General features: G+C 36.3%; 2 protein-coding genes across 2 annotated transcripts; one reads left to right on the top strand and one right to left on the bottom strand.

Moving 5' to 3' along the window:
- Nucleotides 1-7,018: 7,018 nt before the first annotated feature.
- Nucleotides 7,019-7,387, top strand: LOC145676530 (uncharacterized). The gene has a single exon (XM_081747361.1). The coding sequence runs from the start codon at nt 7,019-7,021 to the stop codon at nt 7,385-7,387; it is 369 nt and encodes a 122-aa protein (XP_081603487.1).
- Nucleotides 7,388-17,785: 10,398 nt separating this feature from the next.
- On the bottom strand, nt 17,786-18,478 carry LOC145676531 (zinc finger MYM-type protein 1-like). The gene has a single exon (XM_081747362.1). The coding sequence runs from the start codon at nt 18,476-18,478 to the stop codon at nt 17,786-17,788; it is 693 nt and encodes a 230-aa protein (XP_081603488.1).
- Nucleotides 18,479-25,203: the final 6,725 nt, after the last annotated feature.

The following is a 25,203-nucleotide window of genomic DNA, read 5'->3' on the forward strand; positions in this document are numbered from 1 at the left end:
AAGGCACCCTTGTGAAACCACATAAAAGAAAAGCTGTTTTATTTACTCTCTTGTATGGCACAATTCTGTACAATGAATACATAATTTTAGTGTTGGTTAAGAATTCATGAAGGGCACATTGCGTCCTTGCGAAACCACATAAAATAAAAGCTGTTTTATATATTCTTCTGTATGGCACAATTCTGTACAATGAATACATACTTTTAGTGTTGGTAATGAATCCGTGAAAGGTACATTGCGCTCTTGCGAAACCACATAAAAGAAAAGCTGTTTTATTTATTCTACTCTATAGCACAATTCTGTACAATGAATACATACTTTTAGTGTTGGTAAAGAATCCGTGAAGGGTACATAAGGCGCCCTTGCAAAACCAAATGAAAGACAAACTGTTTTATTTATTCTTCTGTACGTCACAATTCTGTAGAATGAATACATACTTTTAGTGTTGGCAAAGAATCCGTGAAGGGTACACTGCGCCCTTTACATAAGGCGCCCTTGCGAAACCACATAAAAGAAAAGCTGTTTTATTTATTCTCCTGTATGGCACAATTCTGTACAACGAATGCATACTTTTAGTGTTGGTAACGAATGTGTGAAGGGTGCACTAAACCTTTTACATAAGGCGCCCTTGCGAAACCACATAAAAGAAAAGCTGTTTTATGTATTCTCCTGTATGGCACAATTCTGTACAATGAATACATACTTTTCGTGTTCGTAAAGAACCCGTGAAGGGTACATTGCGCCCTTGCGAAACTACATAAAAGAAAAGCTGTTTTATTTATTCTTCTCTATGGCACAATTCTGTACAATGAATACATATTTTTAGTGTTGGTAACGAATCTGTGAAGGGTGCACTGCACCCTTTACATAAGGCGCCCTTGCGAAACCACATAAAAGAAAAGCTGTTTTATTTATTCTCTTGTATGGCACAATTCTGTACAATGAATACATACTTTTAGTGTTGGTAAAGAATCCATGAATGGTAGATTGCGCCCTTGCGAAACCACAAAAAATAAAAGCTGTTTTTTTATTCTTTTGTATGACACAATTCTGTACAATGAATACATAATTTAATGTTGGTAAAGAATCCGTGAAGGGTACATTGCGCTCTTGCGAAACCACATAAAAAAGCTGTTTTATTTAATCTTCTGTATGGCACAATTCTGTACAATGGATAGATACTTTTAGTGTTGATAAAGAATCCGTGAAGGGTACACTGCGCCCTTTACATAAGGCGCCCTTGCGAAACCACATAAAAGAAAAGCTGTTTTATTTATTCTCCTGTATGGCACAATTCTGTACAATAAATATATACTTTTCGTTTTCGTAAAGGACCCGTGAAGGGTACATTGCTCCCTTGCGAAACTACATAAAAGAAATGTTGTTTTATTTATTCTTCTGTATGGCACAATTCTGTACAATGAATACATACTTTTAGTGTTGGTAAAAAATCCGTGAAGTGTACATTGCACCCTTTACATAAGGCGCCTTTGCGAAACCACATAAAAGAAAACTGTTTTATTTATTCTTCTGTACGTTACAATTCTGTAGAATGAATACATACATTTACTGTTGGTAAAAAATCCGTTAAGTGTACATTGCACCCTTTACATAAGGCGCCTTTGCGAAACCACATAAAAGAAAAGCTGTTTTATTTATTCTCCTCTATGGCACAATTCTGTACAATGAATGCATATTTTTAGTGTTGGTAAAGAACCCGTGAAGTGTACATTGCACCCTTTAAATAAGGCGCCTTTGCGAAACCACATAAAAGAAAAGCTGTTTTATTTATTCTTCTGTACGTTACAATTCTGTAGAATGAATACATACATTTAGTGTTGGCAAAGAATCCGTGAAGGGTACACTGCGCCCTTTACATAAGGCCCCATGCGGAACCACATAAAAGCAAAGCTGTTTTATTTATTCTTCTGTATGGCACAATTCTGTACAATGAATGCATACTTTTAGTGTTGGTAACGGATCTGTGAAGGGGGCACTAAACCCTTTACATAAGGCGCCCTTGCGAAACCACATAAAAGAAAAGCTGTTTTATTTATTGTCCTGTATGGCACAATTCTGTACAATGAATACATACTTTTCGTGTTGGTAAAGAATCCGTGAAGGGTACACTGCGCCCTTTACATAAAGCGCCCTTCCGAATCTACATGAAAGAAAAGTTGTTTTATTTATTCTTCTGTGTGGCACAATTCTGTACAATGAATACATACTTTTAGTGTTGTTAAAGAATCCGTGAAGGGTACACTGCGCCCTTTACATAAGGCGCCCTTGGGAAACCACATAAAAAGAAAGCTGTTTTAATTATTCTCCTGTATGGCACAATTCTGTACAATGAACACATACTTTTCGTGTTCGTAAAGAACCCGTGAAAGTTACATTGCGCCCTTGCGAAACCACAAAAAAGAAAAGCTGTTTTATTTATTCTTCTGTATAGCACAATTCTGTACAATGAATACATATTTTAGTGTTGGTAAAGAATCCCTGAAGGGTACATTGCGCTCTTGCGAAACCACATAAAAGAAAAGCTGTTTTATATATTCTTTTGTATGGCACAAATCTGTACAATGGATAGATACTTTTAGTGTTGGTAAAGAATCCGTGAAAGGTACACTGCGCCCTTTACATAAGTCGCCCTTGCGAAACTACATAAAAGAAAAGCTGTTTGAATTATTCTTCTGTACGACACAATTCTGTACAATGAATACATACTTTTAGTGTTGGCAAAGAATCCGTGAAGGGTACACTGCGCCCTTTGCATAAGGCGCCCTTGGGACACCACATAAAAGAGAAGCTGTTTTATTTATTCTCCTGTATGGCATAATTCTGTACAATGAATACGTACTTTCGTGTTCGTAAAGAACCCGTGAAGGGTACATTGCGCTCTTGCGAAACCACATAAAAGAGAAGCTGTTTTATTTATTCTCCTGTATGGCACAATTCTGTACAATGAATACATACTTTTAGTGTTGGTAAAGAATCCGTGAAGGGTACACTGCGCCCTTTACATAAGGCGCCCTTGGGAAACAATATAAAAAGAAAGCTGTTTTATTTATTCTCCTGCATGGCACAATTCTGTACAATGAACACATACTTTTCGTGTTGTTAAAGAATCCGTGAAGGGTACACTGCGCCCTTTACATAAGGCGCCCTTGGGAAACCACATAAAAAGAAAGCTGTTTTAATTATTCTCCTGTATGGCACAATTCTGTACAATGAACACATACTTTTCGTGTTCGTAAAGAACCCGTGAAAGTTACATTGCGCCCTTGCGAAACCACAAAAAAAAAAAGCTGTTTTATTTATTCTTCTGTATAGCACAATTCTGTACAATGAATACATATTTTAGTGTTGGTAAAGAATCCCTGAAGGGTACATTGCGCTCTTGCGAAACCACATAAAAGAAAAGCTGTTTTATATATTCTTTTGTATGGCACAAATCTGTACAATGGATAGATACTTTTAGTGTTGGTAAAGAATCCGTGAAAGGTACACTGCGCCCTTTACATAAGTCGCCCTTGCGAAACTACATAAAAGAAAAGCTGTTTGAATTATTCTTCTGTACGACACAATTCTGTACAATGAATACATACTTTTAGTGTTGGCAAAGAATCCGTGAAGGGTACACTGCGCCCTTTGCATAAGGCGCCCTTGGGACACCACATAAAAGAGAAGCTGTTTTATTTATTCTCCTGTATGGCATAATTCTGTACAATGAATACGTACTTTCGTGTTCGTAAAGAACCCGTGAAGGGTACATTGCGCTCTTGCGAAACCACATAAAAGAGAAGCTGTTTTATTTATTCTCCTGTATGGCACAATTCTGTACAATGAATACCTACTTTTAGTGTTGGTAAAGAATCCGTGAAGGGTACACTGCGCCCTTTACATAAGGCGCCCTTGGGAAACAATATAAAAAGAAAGCTGTTTTATTTATTCTCCTGCATGGCACAATTCTGTACAATGAATACATACTTTTCGTGTTCGTAAAGAACCTGTGAAGGTTATATTTCGCCCTTGCGAAACCACAAAAAAGAAAAGCTGTTTTATTTATTCTTCTGTATGGCACAATTCTGTACAATGAATACATACTTTTAGTGTTGGTAAAGAATCCGTGAAGGGTACATTGCGCTCTTGTGAAACCACATAAAAGAAAAGCTGTTTTATTTATTCTTCTGTACGTCACAATTCTGTACAATGGATACATACTTTTAGTGTTGATAAAGAATCCGTGAAGGGTACACTGCGCCCTTTACATAAGGCGCCCTTGCGAAACCACATAAAAGAAAAGCTGTTTTATTTATTCTTCTGTATGGCACAATTGTGTACAATGAATACATACTTTTCGTGTTCGTAAAGAACTCGAGAAGGGTACATTGCGCTTTTGGGACACCACATAAAAGAGAAGCTGTTTTATTTATTCTCCTGTATGGCACAATTCTGTACAATGAATACATACTTTCGTGTTCGTAAAGAACCCGTGAAGGGTACATTGCGCTCTTGCGAAACCACATAAAAGAGAAGCTGTTTTATTTATTCTCCTGTATGGCACAATTCTGTACAATGAATACATACTTTTAGTGTTGGTAAAGACTCCGTGAAGGGAACACTGCGCCCTTTACATAAGGCGCCCTTGGGAAACAATATAAAAAGAAAGCTGTTTTATTTATTCTCCTGCATGGCACAATTCTGTACAATGAATACATACTTTTCGTGTTCGTAAAGAACCTGTGAAGGTTACATTGCGCCCTTGCGAAACCACAAAAAAAAAAAGCTGTTTTATTTATTCTTCTGTATGGTACAATTCTGTACAATGAATACATACTTTTAGTGTTGGTAAAGAATCCGTGAAGGGTACATTGCGCTCTTGTGAAACCACATAAAAGAAAAGCTGTTTTATTTATTCTTCTGTACGTCACAATTCTGTACAATGGATACATACTTTTAGTGTTGATAAGGAATCCGTGAAAGGTACACTGCGCCCTTTACATAAGGCGCCCTTGCGAAACCACATAAAAGCAAAGCTGTTTTATTTATTCTTCTGTATGGCACAATTCTGTACAATGAATGCATAATTTTAGTGTTGGTAACGGATCTGTGAAAGGGGCACTAAACCCTTTACATAAGGCGCCCTTGCGAAACGACATAAAAGAAAAGCTGTTTTATTTATTGTCCTGTATGGCACAATTCTGTACAATGAATACATACTTTTCGTGTTCGTAAAGAACCCGTGAAGGGTACATTGCGCCCTTGCGAAACTACATAAAAGAAAAGCTGTTTTATTTATTCCTCTGTATGGTACAATTCTGTACAATGAATACATACTTTTAGTGTTGGTAAAGAATCCGTGAAGGGTACACTGCGCCCTTTACATAAGGCGCCCTTGCGAATCTACATGAAAGAAAAGTTGTTTTATTTATTCTTCTGTGTGGCACAATTCTGTACAATGAATACATATTTTTAGTGTTGTTAAAGAATCCGTGAAGGGTACACTGCGCCCTTTACATAAGGCGCCCTTGGGAAACCACATAAAAAGAAAGCTGTTTTAATTATTCTCCTGTATGGCACAATTCTGTACAATGAACACATACTTTTCGTGTTCGTAAAGAACCCGTGAAAGTTATATTGCGCCCTTGCGAAACCACAAAAAAGAAAAGCTGTTTTATTTATTCTTCTGTATAGCACAATTCCGTACAATGAATACTTATTTTAGTGTTGGTAAAGAATCCGTGAAGGGTACATTGCGCTCTTGCGAAACCTCATAAAAGAAAAGCTGTTTTATATATTCTTTTGTATGGCACAAATCTGTACAATGGATAGATACTTTTAGTGTTGGTAAAGAATCCGTGAAGGGTACACTGCGCCCTTTACATAAGGCGCCCTTGCGAAACCAAATAAAAGAAAAGCTGTTTGATTTATTCTTCTGTATGGCACAATTCTGTACAATGAATACATACTTTTCGTGTTCGTAAAGAACCCTAGAAGGGTGCATTGCGCCCTTGCTAAACCACATAAAAGAAAAGCTGTTTTGTTTATTCTTCTGTATGGCACAATTCTGTACAATGAATAGATACTTTTCGTGTTGGTAAAGAATCCGCGAAAGGTACACTGCGCCCTTTACATAAGGCGCCCTTGCGAAAACACATAAAAGAAAAGCTGTTTTAATTATTCTCCATTGTGGCACAATTCTGTACAATGAATACATACTTTTCGTGTTGGTAAAGAATCCGTGAAAGGTACACTGCGCCCTTTACTTAAGGCGCCCTTGCGAAAGCACATAAAAGAAAAGCTGTTTTAATTATTCTCCTGTATGGCACAATTCTGTACAATGAATACATACTTTTCGTGTTCGTAAAGAACCTGTGCAGGGTACATTGCGCCCTTGCGAATCCACATAAAATAAAAGCTGTTTTATTTATTCTTCTGTATGGCACAATTCTGTACAATGAATACATACTTTTAGTATTGGTAATGAACCCGTGAGGGGTACATTGCGCTCTTTACACAAGGTTCCCTTGCGAAACCACATAAAAGAAAAGCTGTTTTATTTATTCTTCTGTATGGCACAATTCTGTACAATGAATACATACTTTTAGTGTTGGTAATGAACACGTGAGGGGTACATTGCGCACTTTACACAGGGCGCCGTTGCGAAACCACATAAAAGAAAAGCTGTTTTATTTATTCTCCTGTATGGCACAATTCTGTACAATGAATACATACCTTTAGTGTTGGTAAAGAAGCCGTGAAGGGTACATTGCGCCCTTGCGAAACCATATAAAAATATAAATAGTAATAAATATCATAATATAGATAAATACAATAGTCAGAATTTGATATGGGCTTAATTGGTCGTCCCCCCTCTAGAACATGTCCAGAAAACTTTCTTACTTCTAGAAGATGCACAAATAGAACATTGCATTTAACCGTACTCATATTATTTGTTTTTTTTTTCAGGTTCAACTAACATGCACATATCCATGCTCGCTTACAGTTTGCAAGGATGCACATCAACAAGCCACAAGAGTTCTGGAACCGTGTACTCTGGAGTGATGAGAAAGTATTTAGTTCAGACGAGGGAGGAAACCTGCATATGTGGCGGCAAGATAACACAAGATCTCTTCCAGAGAACGTTCAGCCAACATATAGACAAGACCATGTATATGTGTGTGTTTGGGCATGGATGAGAACAGATGGGGTTGGAGAACTAGTTGATGTATCATCTAGAATGAACGCTGACGAGTATGTTCAAGTTTTGGAGGACTGTATGTTGCCATCAATGCGCTTGGTCTATCCTGCTGAAGAAATGCCACAAATAACTTTTATGCATGATAATAGTAGCGTTCATAAGGCAGGAGTTACTACGGAGTAGTTAAATGAACATCCCGAAATTTCGGTTTTGGACTGGCCTCCAAAATCTCTAGACTTAAATCCAATAGAAAACCTTTGGGGCGTGATTGTACGGGAATGGGATAACAGACAGGAGAGAACAAAGGAGGCATTCCTACAGCATGTGAAAGAGACGTGGGATAGTATCAGGGACAGACCACAAATATGTGAGAGACTGGTATGTAGCATGCCAAATTGCCTTAGAGCTGTGATAGAAAACAATGGCTCGTGGACACATTATTAATCAGTGAATTAGTGCTACTGACTTGCTACTGCTAGTGACTATTACTACTACTACTATTGTACTAGTGACTAGTGTCATGAGGTCTAGTAATACATAACTTCCGATGGAGATAGGCAGAATATTTCGTGTGTGTCTACCCATTATGAGCCACCGAGAATATTGCGTTGTTGTTTTCCGTAAATAGACTAGGGTTCAGTGAGTGTTCTGTCAAGTGTAGTGTATACCCCTAAACTAGAGAGTGAAGAAGTGCATATAGATCATGTGATGCTTTGGAAACGTAAACAAACGAATAGCGATGAGGCGAGTGCGTAATATATCCAGTGTATACGGTAAAAAACTGATATTCGTGCTGGTAATTAAAACTTGGTTTGTAAAATTTAGATCTGGAGAAACGACATTAAAAGACGAACAGAGGGCGGAACATCCTTTCGGCGTTTGAAGGCAATATGAAAGCAAAATTCACACCAAACAACAAGAGATATAGACGGAAGGTTGAATACATCATAGTGAACTCTTTACCACCACCTAAAGAAGTTAGGGAAAGTCAGCAAGGTAGGAGTAGGAGTACATCACAGTCGCAGTGAACGGAATAAAACACATCGCATGTCAATCTCTACAAGTCTGTTCTCACGGGTAAATGTCAAACTATAAAATAGAATGTTAATATACATATTATGTATAAAGGCACTGAGAATAGTAGTTGTACCGATCAATAATGCGGATCGTTGTCAATAGATGCGGATGGAGTTGCCGTATAATGTTTTAAATGTGACGTGCTGTTTGGGTTATTTCGTTTCAACGATAAGAAACGTCAAATTCCCAAAAGTCAAGTGGGGAAAAAGTGTCAACGTCATACATATATTTACGCTGAACATGGCATAGTTCGTGCCAACAAAAGCAGCACATGCGAGAGGTGTTAATTCATTGCTTTATTTTAAAGAAAAACACTCCTGAAAGGTATCGTATATTCCGGGAAGCATATGGTTAACATGTGCCATCTCACGATACGTATGAACAATGGGTTAAACGCATTACAACTGATGATTTTGGTGTGAACGATAGCGAACGACCAGGTCAAAAAAAAGTTTGAAGTCGAACTGCTGCAAGCATTATGGGATGAAGATGCGTGTCAAACTCAAAAACGACCGCCGCACTATGAAACGTTGCTCAGGAAACACCTTCTGATCGTTTCGAAGCAATGGGAAGTGAGTGACACATCAGCTTACCGAAAGACAAATCGAAACTCGAAAAATCACCAGTGAATTCTTGCTTTAACGAAACTAAGGAAAGTACTTTCTACATTGATTAGAGACTGACAACAAGAAGGGAATTTATTGTGAACATCCTCAATGTACAAAACGTACAGCATGGGTTGATCCATGTCAACCATCAACATCTACTGCACAGCCATATTGGTTCGGAAAGAAGACAATGTGGGATCACAATGGGAGTGGGATCTGTGTGTCTGGCGTCAATCTAAACATGCTTTGATCGTCAATCCAAACATGCTTTGATCGTCAAGTGCCCGCAATGGGCAACAAGACATGACAAGCTAATTTTGCTTTATGATAACGTAGCAATACACCATTCAAAACGTTTTAACGACAAGAAAAAGGATCTTGCCTGCAAAGTATAAACTCACGTCCCGAATTCACCAGACCTTGCCCCTTCAGATTACTAATTGTTCCGATCGATGTCACACACACTTTCTAGGCAGGACTTGACAACGTATGAAGAAGTGGACAAGTGGGAATCTGAATAGTGTGCCTTCAAGGACGCAAAGTGCTATTAAGACGGTATTGACAAATTATTACCTGAAAGATGGGGAAAATGTGTAGCTAGTGATGGCCATTACTTTGAATCAAGTGCATGTGATGTTCCTGTTAAACTTGTCGTGTTTTCTTTGGTTACAAAATCCGCATTATTAACAGGTAACTCTAGTATCAAAGACAACCAGACCCGCAGCCAGCCACCAAATTGTGGTTAACCATAGAGCCGTAAGTAGGGCCAATATAGATATTAGGGGGGACGAGACTTATCCTTCTCTATAGTAAGCATTATATATTAGAGGAGCAGCACTGTTATGACTCCCGTAGTTGCAGGTTTGAACAGAAGGGAATGGTAAATTATACTAGATATTTTATTATACTAGGACGAAGAGGGCATGGCCGTCGTAGCCCCCTTTGGATACGGCCCTGGGTATTTTGACTTGTATAATTGTATTAGAAGTAACAGTAGTGACTAGTAGTAGTAAGTCAGTAGTAATAGTACATTGATTAATAATGTGTACGTCAGCCATTGTTTTCTATCATGTCACAGCTCTAAGGCGATTTGGCATGCTACATACCAGTCTCTCACGTATTTGTGGTCTGTTCCTGATACTATCCCACGTCTCTTTCACATGCTGTAGGAATGCCTCCTTTGTTCTCTCCTGTCTGTTATCCCACCCGTACAATCATGCCCCAAAGGTTCTCTATTGGATTTAAGTCTAGAGATTTTGCAGGCCAGTCCAAAACCGAAATTTCGGGATGTTCATTTAACCACTCCGTAGTAACTCCTGCCTTATGAACGCTACTATTATCATGCATAAAAGTTATTTGTGGCATTTCTTCAGCAGGATAGACCAAGCGCACTGATGGCAACATACAGTCCTCCAAAATTTGAACATACTCGTCAGCGTTCATTCTAGATGATACATCAACTAGTTCTTCAACCCCATCTGTTCTCATCCATGCCCAAACACACACATATACATGGTCTTGTCTATATGTTGGCTGAACGTTCTCTGGAAGATATCTTGTGTTATCTTGCCGCCACACATACAGGTTTCCTCCTTCGTCTGAACTATATACTTTCTCATCACTCCAGATTACACGGTTCCAGAACTCTTGTGGCCTGTTGATGTGTGTCTATGCGAACCCTGAGCGAGCATGGACATGTGTATCTGTTAGTTGAACGTGAAAAACAGAACAAATAATATGAGTACAGTTACATTTCTCTGCTCTGCATTCCAGATTGAAAGTTGTTTTTATTTTTCTGCAGGGAACATGTTTGCTATGTTTGCTTTAATGCTCGACACATTTTCATCTTCTTTGTCACGTGCAGTCTACCCAGTTTCTGTTTATGTGAAATTCCTATTCCTCTTTCTACTTCGAATCGTTCAATTCAATGTTTTACTCTTTTTAATACCTAGTCCGATGGATCGAACAATTTCCTTTGTTAGCATTCCAGCCTCCCACATCCCAACTATTGCTCCTCTAGTTATAAGGGAGGAATAGCTTTCCATTTTTGCTTTTTATTATGAAATCAATTTGCCGCACACAACAAACAGTCTTTTCTGCAATTAATGTGTGTTAAGAGTTGTAAACGTAGAGTTCTTTACTTCAAAAAGGGTCAGACTAGCAAGAAAAGTAGCTACATCAGTAAATTCGGCAACAGCCCCGCTTAAATGTGTTCGCAGTTACTGAGTTCAATACTATGGATAACGTTACATACTATTGGTATATTTTAGAAACAGATTTCAATTGAGATGTGACTTTGTATAATCATTAGCTGTTCACTTCCTGCTAGTAACAAATTGTTTGCAACTTTCCTCTATGCAACATATTAAGACTATACTATCAAGTACAATGTTTGTGTCTTCTGGTATGCAATTGCTTATAAGCAGGGTGCGAATTACCGTGGGGGATGAGGGGGATTTTCCCCCTCAATCACATTTTGTTCCCCCCCAAAGAAGTCGGCTGAAGTATCCCCACCGGGGATGCTTGCTTTCCCCCTCAAACTATGCTTAGTATAACTCCAAATTTCACTGGTTTTTGTTATTTCTTGTAAATTTAATCTTCTAGCTGTATTTCGAAATGATCGATGTAAACTGTTCAGTTTTGGTCATTTCTACTTACCACCTAATTACCCACTATTTTCAACGTTGTTTAGTAGAACTATATTATTATGACTACGGTTGTTACTTGCAACTGTACCTTCGTACCCTTCAGTTCGTCATCGTTTGTGAATTTGAATGTACTAATTGCGTATAACAAAGCCACATATAGATTTATAAATACTCTTAGCGGTTGGCCAAGAAGTAAACAAATAGCTTCTTCTACCATACTTGGCGAAGTTCGGATATGTCATATTCATCCTCTATATTTGTATCGATTATCATCTTATTTTAATTTTTGTTATAACATGTTATTTCATTTTCCATGTGTACTCTTTGTTAGCACATGGTCTTCATTCCCTAGTAGTTTGTGTGTATGCAACTCAAAGGTTGCATTTAATTTGTGATAATTAGCATAGTAATCACTGCTTTTACAGTTTACAGAAATGAACTTTTGAAACTGTACTCAAATTCTGAGATATAGGTATTCTCTCGTAAGTATATGTTAACGTACACGCTGGGGGATACGCTCCTAGTGAGCAGACATGTTCATGAAGGTGATTTTTAGGTGAATAAGCGAATAATTCAAGATTTGTTTCAGCATTTGTTAATATGACTGGTTCTCCGTGTCATTGTCCGTGTCTGTATAATCATTTCAACTGGAGCGTTTTTTTTTTTTAAGTTAACCCTTCATTTTTCCATCTTTTCGCTGTACAGTTTGCTGTAGACGCAAATAATTTTGTCTGAAAAACTTCAGTGTAATGTTTTACTTCATTTGAATAACGTAGCCCATAGTGAATCAACTCATCTGCAACCTAACAGTAAAGTAATTTTTAAGTGTTGACTTCCTGTGCCCATCACGGAATCGATATTTGGAGAAAAAAAGTCGTGATGAGCACAGCTTTAGCGGGAAGTAGAAGCACAAGCTCGAAATTTGAATTGAGAGATTTTAAATATTTGGCCTTCGATTTGACCTTGATGTGAGAAATCGGGACCAGCAACAATCCATTTCTTATTTGATAGGCTAATATCTAGATTTTCTTTAAAAAAAAATGTCCGGTTTAACTGATAATTTTAGTGGTTTTCACAAGACTGAAGTAGGTTTCTTTTCGCAACCTGTATGTAGTAAGGCAAAGTGGAAGCTTTCAATATGAGTGGAAAAATTAACATATGCTTGTGATCATGGCTATCGCTCGAGCCAAATTATTAACTAAATGAACCTTAGAGAGCTACGGGGACAAGAGTGAGTACAACATTAAAACACGTTCAGAAAGGTTTAGTGGGGTGTGTGTATGTCAGACAATATATATGTGCATAGTTATTGTCGGTAGATTTATTAAATTAATAAATCTCTTATTTATTACAGATGTCACACACATACACACACACACACATATATATATATATATATATATATATATATATATATATATATATATATATATATATATATATATATATATATATATATATATGGGGGGTAAGGCATTTATTGTCTCATTTTGAAATTTGAACCTTCAGACTATGTCCTTTGGCCTAATTTTATCCCCCCCAATACAGATTGTCTAATTCGCACACTGCTTATAAGTGAATAAAGTATTTTTAAAGACATGGTTAGCGTATTTCGTTTCCATGTTACGCTTCTCAGGTTCAAATCCAAATGGAGGTTTGTATTTAGTAGAAAAATATTAAATAGAACTATTCTACATATACTGTTGATATTAAATAAATGAAAACTTACCCTTTCAGACACGAACATGACAAACACGTTATGAGTTTTACTTTCCAACATTGTAATAATTTCAATTTTCTGCCAAGTTAAGCTCAAAAGATGCCACGGAAGATAGCTTTTCTGGAAACAATTCGGTGTGTTTCTGACCTCTCATTACTTCGTTCTGGATGCAATTTTGCTTCAGTTTTAGGATTATATAGTCACCAAGCTTAGATAAAGTGCTACATTTGACTCTGGTAGTCCTGTTACTTTAGATTTTATTAATGCGCAAAGTTGATTTCATCAGTTACTCTTTTATGAACATCAGAAGTTTTATGGTGATTCCCGTACATATGGAAAGCTGAAATTTAGTATTAGTACGCTTGGTTTAGTGTGCAAGTAACAAACAATCGCTTTATATTTCCATCCCTCAGTACCTAACAGTGGGGTGTGCAGATTATATAGCAACCACCAGAAACGAAAGAAAGGAAGAACGGGAAAAATGAAACCACATTAAACATTTCATGGTAAAGATGTAGTCACGTCAAGAGATATCTTCACACTCTGAAATTATTGTACGTCTTACAGGACCGATTCTATTCTGCTTGAACGCTTGCACTTTTACTGTCGGAACACTACAGACCTCTTACTTAGCTTTATGACTTGGCCAATACGAAGCGAATCATTGACGCTACAGCGCGCTGTCTTTTGTATTTAAATGTTCACATTTCTTATTGAAATGCCTATTACATGCACATATTAAAGAACAGTTTGCCGCAATTTTGAAGTGAATATGAATATAAGTGTAGCAGCATGCCTATTGATATACTCGACCTAAATTCATATACGGATAACGATGGTAGGTTTTATTAGCTTCAGAGTTCCGTAATAGCCAAATCATGTAAAATATGAAGCCGTATGTTCATCTTTCGTAAATAGTTTACAAATTTTGTAGTTTAGTTTACAAGCGTTGTGTAAGGGATTTGTGGCGTAATCTTAACGAAGGGGACTATCAAGAAGACCACTTTAGTTCGATTCCCATCGTAGTAGTTGCTTTTCTTGTTCGATTTATTGTAATCTTATTTTTACTTTTATTATTATTATTATTATTATTATTATTATTATTATTATTATTATTATTATTATTATTATTATTATTATTATTATTATTATTATTATTGCAAACTCGATGACATGGCTACATCTTTTACATATACTTTTTAATGGGATTTCAAGTCTTGTTGAAAAAGCAACATACTTCACTGTAAGGGCTTAGGGAAGGAAAATGTCATGTTTTTTTTTTAATTGTATTTGGACGCAAAATCAAGCCTGGATACAAAATGCTCTTGATTGGGGCCGCGGTGCCTCAATGGTAGAGCGTTCACTTCTGGTGCATAGGCCCTTGGTTCGATCCCAGCTCGCGTCAAGTGGACTTTGTGTTTGACAAACACCGTCTGCGTGGCTTTTCTCGGAGTTCTCCCGTTTCCTATTACTTTATTCATTCCTCATTTCTCGTCATCATTGTCTCATTTAGCCTAGCCGGCATAAGCGTGGGACGTAAAACTGAAGAATTTAATTTTCATTTTCATTTAAATTTCTCCTTTTTATACCTACGGAAAGTATCCTAAAGGTTTCGATGATCATAAGAGAGTAAGTTAATAAGTGGCGAAATCAATGAACTTCGCGTATTAACAACATCTAAAGTAATAGGGTGTCGGAAAACCTCATGAAGTATTTTGGTGGGAGATGACTAATGATGATTTGTACATATATTAGAATTATTCGGATCTTTGGAATTGTTATGTCATAAATAGCTAAGAGGTATTTGTATTAATATTGTTCTTCGTGTGGTTTTACAGATTTGATAACACATAGAAGATAGAAGACCAAAAATTGCATTTTCACCATATGTTATTATTGTTTTACTTCAGGAAAGGGAAGAACGTGCGAAGAACCTTTGTCATTTTAACTGTCTTCAATGTTTCTGTCTTCTTGTCCCTGTTCTTACTGGGGAAAACTGTTAAGTGAGTGAAACAACTAACATTGAGTGAAAGGAATAAATATCGGAAACATAAAGTACTGAAGAAGGTTCGTAAAATTAGGTAAATTTGAAAATAATAATCCAGTAAGATTCGAGTCAAGAGGAGTGCCTGTTGAGGGTTCGAAGCCCTCTAAAGATCAGATTCTCCCTCATGTTCTTGCGTGTTTGTACGTCTTTTTGTTTTTCAATTTGAAGTTAAACTCGCTGCCACACGCTAGGGACTCCGTCTCCAGATTCCCGGCCATGGCTTTGCCATGAACTGTGTAAACTTCTAAAAAAGTAGTGTAGATGAATTCACTTATTTTTACAGCACACACTTGTCACCAAGCACACTTCATTTCAAACGGTATTATTTCTTGCATATCATCTTGAACTGCACAAACTACACAGTTTTATTACAAGACCAAATTTTACGTTGTCTCGTGTCGATAGTATGTCATGCAACTCATGTCTCCTCTCGAAAGCTACATATGTTTGTATTCAAACAGTTCTGTCTCGTCTCGAAGCTTCACACTAACATACTGCCTTGTCTCGAGACCATCTCAACTGTTGTCGTATAAACAGTTGTCCCATTACGTATGTAACAACGAAAATATTTTATCCGCGCAATACAAACAGAAACTACTATCCTAATACAAAGCAATGGTAATAAGAAAAAAGCAAGAAAAAACAAGGTTTTTCCGGGAATTGAACCCAGATCTCACACTTAGTAAGCGGATGTGTTACCTCTCACCCAAGGGACTAACTGGATTAATAAACATTCTATTACCCTCCAAATACATAACAAGGCAGATCAAGTAATTCAACAACATGGCAACTTTTCATTCAAGACGGTGAATTTTCCAATGATTTGTTTCTTCACTTAAACTAAGTTTCAACCTTCATGATATAGCAAAACTTGACTGTCCTATCGCTACAAACATTTCAACCGCCATATTGAATCAAAAGTTACTACTTTTTCAACATGTCGGATTTTTTCCTTACTTTATAATAATAAAGAAATAACAGACTTACAATACCACTTACGTAAATAATACCATCCAATAAAGAAAAATAATTGCCACGATGGGATTCGAACCCGGATCTCTGCCATACGAGTTTCATGCTGTAATCTACACATTTGGACGAAATTTCGTTATTCCACCATCTTTGTAAGCAGGCTAGAATTAGAGCACCCTTGAACCTTTCAATGGACAGTTTTACACACAAGATGGCTACTTTATTCAACTTTAAGCACGGTCTCGCAAACTACGCATCAGAATAAAAATGAGTACGAAATTTCGACTTTCTAACAACAGCTGTTTCAAATTTCACATTTTTCGATTTTAGCGGCCGAACGAAAACGAATTTTAGTGCTCTTGTTTTAATATAAACTACGTTTCATTCTTGAATGCTTCAGAAAAAATAACGTTTCAATGATATGTGGAACTACCGTAAAAACGAACGTTTCGAAACGACGAAAAATTTTGACACTTCATTTACATGGAAAGTGGCGCCCGTGTCACGATATCGGAGTTTTCCTGTTACACACACGATATCTTGAACATGTGTGCAAAGTTTGGCGGTTTCGGTAAGTGTGCGAACAAGTGTGGTTCCTTTTTTAGATGTATAATTCTCTGGACTACTTTTTGTAATAAATTCACTATTTTATCATGACTAAAATCAGAATCTTCCGTTATTATTACAACATTCGATTGGTAAAGAGTATGCGATTTGCTGAATTCTCTGTACATCGAATTTTTTCTTTCTAAGCGTCAGTTTCTCAATGTTGGACTAGCCGGTTCTATTCCTGCTGAGGTAATTATGGAATTTTTATCATTTGTAATATTGATACTTCTGATGCATACTAATATGACAAACGTTCGATTTCTCTGGTTCTTAGAGTTGAGACGATTTCTTCAGAGGTTAAAAACCAACAACAAGAAGATACGTCATCAGTATCAACCTTGATTCGTACTGTCTGGGACAGGGCCGGCGGAAGGGGAAAATATCACCCGGGCAAAGAATCCATATGGCACCCCCTACAACCCATTGGTTTTACTGAGTTTAAATTTGCTATGCTACCTTACAGATAGCTGCTTTTAAAGCATAACTCCTTGAACTCTATAACTATAACTATAAGAATCAATTATCAAACTGAGTAAGATCTTAACTTTTGTCAGTTAAATACACAGAGTAAGTTTTGGTTAACGATATACGAAACAATTATTTACACATGAGCATGCAAAATATTCTACGTCACTGATTAGAAATTTACAGAACGATTCAAGAAACAACGATTTATATAAAATTAAGATTCATGATGCGATACAGCATTTATTTACACATATATACATAAACAACCTTCTTAACTGCGAAAGAGAACACATATATGAATAAAATAATATACAAACATATTTCGTAACAGCATTGTACAAAGATTTCGTAATACAAATAATACAACCAGTAATATAATTTTATATCTTTATACAGTTTTGATGCAAATTGTCCTTTGACTTGTTTACAATGCTAAGTAAATTTAACTTTTCGTGCCTTTTTCTCTGCAAAGTAATTAATTAAAGTATCAGTGTCAAGCTCACACAGAACATCACATTCAATAGACATCATAGAAAGGCCTACAAGACGCTCTTGCGTCATCGTTGATCGTAAGTAGTTCTTTATAAGTTTCAACTTGGAGAAACTTTTTTCTGCTGAAGCTACACTTACAGGAATAGTTAGCAAGATTCTTAGAGCAATAGTTGCATTTGAAAATAACCCAATAAGGGAGTTCTTGCAAATATATGTAAGTACTTGCAACGGTTTGCTCCTACTTTCAGAACCGAGAAATGAATGTAAAAGTAAGAGCTCTTGATATAACTGAAATTCGTCAACATCACAGTGATCTTTGTCTGTGCAACACTTTAGTAAATATTCTTTGTCCGTTATTCGATGGATGTCATACAAAAACCCAAATATTTCGCTGTGCTGCTTCAGTTGTTGAAATCTTTCATTCAGGGAACAGATAATTGTGTCTAATGTGCAAAAATAGAAGTTACTTTTAACCGCACTGTATGGATCATTAATCGGTTCGTCTTCAGATTCATACAAAAATTTTCTAGGTCGGAGTTTTGGTTCATTCTCAAATTGTGGTTGAATCTCGAGCTCTTCAGCAATTACTTTGGCATCAACCAAAATATTCTGGAAACCTTCATCACTTCGCATGTTCTCAAGGCGACACTTGGTTTTCTTAAGCAGATCAACTGCTTGCTGAATGTCCACTGATTCTTGTTGGAAAACATGGCTAACCACATTAACACAAGAAAGAACTTCATATCAAAACACCACAACACAAACGAACTTAAAATTCAGGAGCTTCCTAGCCAGGGAACAAGCCTTATTTTTGCCCATAACGTCTATCTTTGAGTCCTTTGATGCTTCGAAAAGAGCATCGTAAATTTCTCCTAACTGGTAGCGAAACGATTTGACAGCATCAATACAACTCTACTTAATTAATAGATGAATGCTTGAAATACAGCTAAAGTTGGTTAATACACATCTAACGAGTAAAAGTCTCATCGCTTTGGTACATGTATCAAGCATCAGTGTTGGTATAGAATGTAATTATTGCTACTTATATCAATGGGGAAAGAACTTTCTTTGAGCCTGAAGTTCGCCGCCTATCTGAGAGGCCACCACCCTTCCCACCCCAGCCTGCTAAGACGTTACGTGTGTAAACACCTCTTCTCTATTAAACGTAATAAAACGAAAATACGTTACGTAATGTAGGCCTACTTACCTGTACTGTGCTGTTATCTTCTGGAATATTTGTTGATTCCTTGCTGGTTTCCTCATTCTCTGGTTCTACGTCTTCATTTCCACTATTGTCTGTTTCAGGAGTACGAAAGAATTTCTTTAATGCTGCTGACTGTTTCTCATTTTCAGCCGCTAATTGTGCTCTTCTTTTTCTGTATACATTTCCAGAAGGCTTCTTTTTTTCCGACATATTGATAAAGAACACATTAACGCAACGATTCTTCTACTAAGAGTCGAAATTCAGGAGACAAAAGAAGAACACGCACACCATGAAGCCTGCACTACATGTACTCCCATGCGCAAAAAAAATTGCGCGTATACTGTAACTCACGATTTTCCGCATTTATTCCTTTTTCCTTACGTTTATGGGTAAAATTGAGTTATTAGTACGGTGTATGTGGAGATATTAGAGAGCAATCCATCTAAGGAGATATTTCCAAAAAATATAATAAAATAATAAAAATATAAACAAAAAACAAAATTATGCTCGGTTTTGTGTATACTAGCAACGATGATTTCTAGGGATTTTTTCAGTAGCACAGCACGATTGCGGAGGGAATTCAGTAGGGGAGTCGAGGAGATGGATCAAGGAACTGGATACTGGACTAAAATGTTGCATTTATTGGTTAAAACCTAGTGTGTAGATTGCCTGCCAAATATAAATTAGCTTCTGTAACTAAGATGTCGTACGAAAATATAGAATTAAACAGAAAAACAGAAAAACTTATGTTAAGGTTCGAAGCGGTACGCACCATGGTTATGAAGATTATTTCTTAAGAAAAAAGAACAAACACAACGTAGCCTGTGTGGTTAGGTGGATAGAGTGGCAGACTCGTAGATATTTTATTATTTTGACACCACATTGAATCCCATCCTATCCCATCCCATTTTTTTAACAAAACATTATTGGAAGTGTATAACTTTGATGTTAATAAGAACCGAAACAGGGAAGGATAATAAGGAAATAAATTATTGATAGTATCCTTTAATCGACGTATTTATTCAGCATTAGAATACGTGTACTATTGGAAACAGTTACTGTTTTCAGTTTATGGTCTTGTATGTTACCTGACCGTTCTTGAACAGCAGACAACTCACTTCGGATTTGTGTGTCAAGAACAGGAAAAATAACATACGCGACCTTGACAGTCTTCCCAAGTTTAACCCTTGTTATATCGACATGACGTTACATCGAATGATGCTTGTTGTCGTGAAAAAAGGAAGAAAGGAAAAATCTGATGTCAAATTATCGTTTGTCTGTGTGTGTGTGTGCTTGTGTTTGTTTTTTTTCTTTTTAGAGTATTGACTTTCTCCCTCTCTCTCTTTTTTTCATATACACAATTGCAAGAAATTATGACCGACCTTTGTGGGTTTATTGGGAATAGGACGATTTATTTTGGATTGCTAACAGACGACATTTTTTTAACCATTTGCTTTAAACTTTGGCTTTGTGGCTCTTAGCACCCACGAAAGGTCATTATAAACTATATAAGCAGTTCCCGTTTTCACCGGCCGCTGAAAAGATATTGGGGAAGAGAAAAGTGCTTGCCGTAAAGATAATGAATAAAAAAACAAATTAAAACAAATAATTTATAAAACTTTATAATACACTATAAAGTTACGAGCGATTACGGCTAAGAATTTAACGTGAGATTAAAATTACGAATATTATATATTATGATTAAACAAATAATATACAATAAGTAAACTACAAGCAAATTAAGTGCTTAAAAACAATTACTTTATTTTTAATTTTTATTTTTTTAAAATTATTTACTTTGATTAGATGGCCTTTTTGATTTATAGGAATGATTTTTTAAAAATTTTATTTATAATTTGCGCTAGCGGCAACGAATGAGAGTAGGGGATAATTTATATAAAACTTGCGTTTTATTATGCACTGCACAAGGAGGGTGGGGATTAAGTCAGCCGCAGTTTTTTTCTTTTGGGCTTTTTTTTTTTTACAGAAATTTGGTTTTCTGTAAAAGTCAAAAACTAATTTGAGTGTTATGCTTATATTTACTAAATTCTAACGACGACAAAAACACGATTTCAAAATGCAATCATTAGTCTGTGTAAGGAATGTTTTCGTTGAACGAAGCTAAATTATACAGATCTATGTATGCGGAACACGAATATTTCCAAAAGATAGCATGAATATGAACGATAATCATACCATATTTCTACATTATATAGTAGCGTGAAAAACTGATATTAAAATGATATAACAAACAGGCATAAGCTTTTTATTCTAGCACGGCAACACATTAAACTTAACTCATTAAATTTTGGGAATTACAAATTATCACCTTACGTGTCGTTGTATTCCTATTCGTTTTCACGTTCGAGCGACGAAAGAAGAAATTGTAGTAATAGTGATAAAAATCGAATTCGAGATTTTAATGAATTCAAGTTTCACGCCCCCACATATCGAAAAAGTAATTTTGAGGTCTCTCCATCTGTTCGTCTGTCGGTTCGTGACGCTTTTTCATGTATTCAAATAGAGGCCATACTGTTCGACGTATCTGGACCGAATTCTAGACATGAAGTTTTTATAACACTTTAAAAAAACTAACTAACTATATGGCCTATGGAACCCGGAGGTTCAATGCCGCGTTCACAAAAGCTCTCCACTGACTTCTATTCTTAGCTAACTGCATCCAGTTTCTACTTCGTATTCCAATCTCTGCGAGATCCATCTTAATATTGTCCTCCCATCTGCGCCTAGGTCTTCCTAATGGTCGTTTTCCGATTGGTCTTCCAGTCAAGACTTTGAAAGCATTTCTACTTTCTTCCATTCTAGCTACATGACCCGCCCACCTAAGCCTCCTAGACTTGACGACCCTAACAATGTTGGGTAGATCATATAAATTGTGTAGTTCCTCGTTATGAAGTTTCCGCCATTCTCGTTCCTCTTGGGTCCGAATATTCGTCTCAGGATCTTCTTCTCAAATACTTTCAGTCTATGTTCTTCCCTCAGAGTAAGTGACCATTTTTCGCAGCCATACAGAACAACAGACATAATAATCGTTTTGTATATTTTAAGCTTCAAATTCCTCGACAGAATTCGCGACAACAAGAGATTTTGAACCGAATAGTAACACGAATTCCCTGCTTTGAGTCGACATTTAATTTCTTCGTGAATATGATTTTCCTCTCTTAATATTGATCCTAGATATTTGAAACTATCCACTTTACCAAAAGTATTATTTAATATTTTAACGCATCCATAATTTGCTGTATTCCGGTCCCGACGCACTTCCATGTATTTAGTTTTCTCTGCATTTACTTCTAAACCCATGTCCCTGCAAGAGTTTAATGAGATCTCTGCATTTCTTTCTATTGTTCTCCTATCATCCCCTATTAAATTTACATCATCAGCATATGCCATAACCTGGTCAATACCGTTCAACTGTAGGCCCTGGTTGCTATCTTTGATTTTCCTTATAGCGTATTCCAGAACGAAGTTAAATAATAATGGCGACAACGCATCTCCTTGTTTCAGGCCATTTTCGACTTGAAAGCTCGTGGACAAAAATTTTCCTACCCGGACTTTACTTTGGGATTCATTTAAACATATCTTAATTAATCTAATTAGCTTTCTCGGTATTCGAAGTTCTGTAAGAACGTTGTATAATGTTTCTCTCCTAACCGAGTCGTACGCCTTTCTAAAATCAATAAATAGTTGATGTACCGGGGTATTCCCACTTTTTTCCGAGTATTTGGCGAATGGTAAATATTTGGTCGATAGTTGATCGATTTCGTCTAAATCCGCACTGATAATCTCCGATAATTTCATCTACGTATGGGGTCAGTCTTGCTAACAGAATATTTGAAAGGATTTTATAGGATGTTGATAGAAGAGAAATGCCTCGATAATTATTACAGTCAGTTTTGTCGCCTTTCTAGTAAATTGGAACAATGATTGATTCTTTCCACTCTTGTGGCAATTCTTCCTTGTTCCATATAAGGAGAATGCGTTTGTGTATCTTGTTCCACAATTTTTCGCTTCCAGCTAAAATTAACTCAGCCGGAATTTCATCTACACCCGGAGATTTGTGTTTATAACACTATCGTTTCGAATTCTATATCCTCCGACACCTAAAAATAAGGGTAGTTTACTGAAGGATGAAAATTTAAAATTAATGAATTGTCTCAAAAACGGCTGTAAAGATTTTGTTTGTATTTTTACAAATATAGTATGAATCATTGCTCTGAAAAAATATGTAAGGTGTAATTTACTGTATGGGATGCATTTTTTTGAACAATTTTCTCAATCACATTTTATAAATAAATGTATCATTAATAACCTGACAATATGACACAACTCGTTCGTCCTGTAAACATTCAGAAGAGGTAGTTTAGCCTACTCTTCGACGATTTTCCCATTAACGCCTGACCCAATTTTGTTCATATTTCATAAATAAATGTTACATAAATAACCTAACGATATGGTATAATTCCATCATCCTAAAAAGCTAGAAATGGTATATTACTTTTCGGAGCAAGTTTTACCCTACGATTTTGTCGATAATTACTCTGGCAATTTTGTTCGTATTTCATAAATAGCATAACTCGTTTGTCCTGAAAAGATATACAATGGATATTTTATTCTTGGGGATGACTTTTTTAACGATTTTCTCAGAAAGTATTCAGACGCTTTTGCTCATAGTTCACATACAATTATCTCCTTAATAATTCTAATGTATGGCATAAGTTATTTCTAACAGAAATATGACGAATGGGTACTTTACTTTTGGACGCAAGTTGCTTCGAACAAACTTTTCTAAAACATTATTTTATTCGCATTTCCCAAATAAATGTTTCAGTAATAGCTGCAGCCTAACACGAGTCAGTTTAAGAAATTCGAGCGAGAAAATTCAGTGCGTTTCATCCGTACCCATTCTGAAATATATTTTTAAATGTTACACCCAATCACAATTTTCCTAACAAAATCCAAACTTCTTTTTAAATGTGCCTTGCTGTGGCCAAATGGTTCAAGTGCATTGGTTCTGGATTTGATTGCCGGTGAGAGGTAGTGTATTTTTATCCAACGTTAAGGAATAGGTGCAAAGAGAAAAGTGTTTAAACTAGTCTAACCAAGCTAATGAATAATACAAAGAAATAATACAATATTACGAAATTATAGAAGAAACGTCGTTAATATTAGATATTTGCGTGTAAAAGTCCAACCCATGACTGTCAACTCCAAAGGTAAGAAAGTGAAACATCCAATACCAGGTTAATCAGTGGTCTCTAGTTAAAGCTATCCTACTAAGAAGTGATTGAGATACCAAAAAATATTGTAATCGCTGGGAGACATGTTAGGAGAATACATTGGGTGAGAGAGTTTAATACTGGAACTCATGAATAGTCTCTGCACCTTCGTTGAGTATTGAAGTGCGTAGGTCTATATAGGTTTGCATTGAAATGAGCATTAATACACAACATCTGTTGAACATTACGGGGGGCTTGCGGACAGGTTTGCAGTACATTTTACGGGGTTCGATATTGTAACGATCCTAGCAAATTCCTCAGCCTTTCCGCACTGTACTCTATAAGTTAAATTCGTGCTTAATTAAAACTATGTGTTTAAATTTAACACTGTTAACCGTTAATACCTGTGCACAACGGGCAACAATCCGCCAGTAATTCTTTATTTTTGCCCTTTGTTTTAGCGCCATAAATGTCTTTGTTCATAAATTTCTTTGTCTATGGTTTTGCATATACGTAGCGTGGACATTAAATTTTGACTTCTACGCCATATGCATCTAATTACAAACACACCTATAGAACGAACACAACAAACTTGGAATATATAGTTTATGTATGGAAAATCATACACGAGGCGCTGCACGGGAGAGCAGTGTGCATACATATGGCAGTCAACTTCCTAAGAAATTTATAATAATAATAATAATAATAATAATAATAATAATAATAATAATAATAATAATAATAAAAACAGAAAACGAAACAATTATTTACATAATGTATTTATTTAAGCATGGAAGTGCAATAGACTTAAGTTATTTCTCTCTCTCTCTCTCTTTGAAGGCAACAATCTTTAGGGTGCCAAGACGTAGAAAAGGACTTGTGGCACTCATGACTATAGAGTGGTGTGTGTTTGGCAC

This window comes from Thermobia domestica, unplaced genomic scaffold (genome assembly GCF_964235325.1).
Source record: "Thermobia domestica unplaced genomic scaffold, izTheDome1.hap1.1 HAP1_SCAFFOLD_198, whole genome shotgun sequence".
Lineage (NCBI taxonomy): Eukaryota > Metazoa > Arthropoda > Insecta > Zygentoma > Lepismatidae > Thermobia > Thermobia domestica.

Coding starts and splice junctions, on each gene's coding strand:
- LOC145676530 (XM_081747361.1), top strand. CDS start 7,019: ATGCACATCAACAAGCCACAAGAGTTCTGGAACCGTGTACTCTGGAGT.
- LOC145676531 (XM_081747362.1), bottom strand. CDS start 18,478: ATGCGAAGTGATGAAGGTTTCCAGAATATTTTGGTTGATGCCAAAGTA.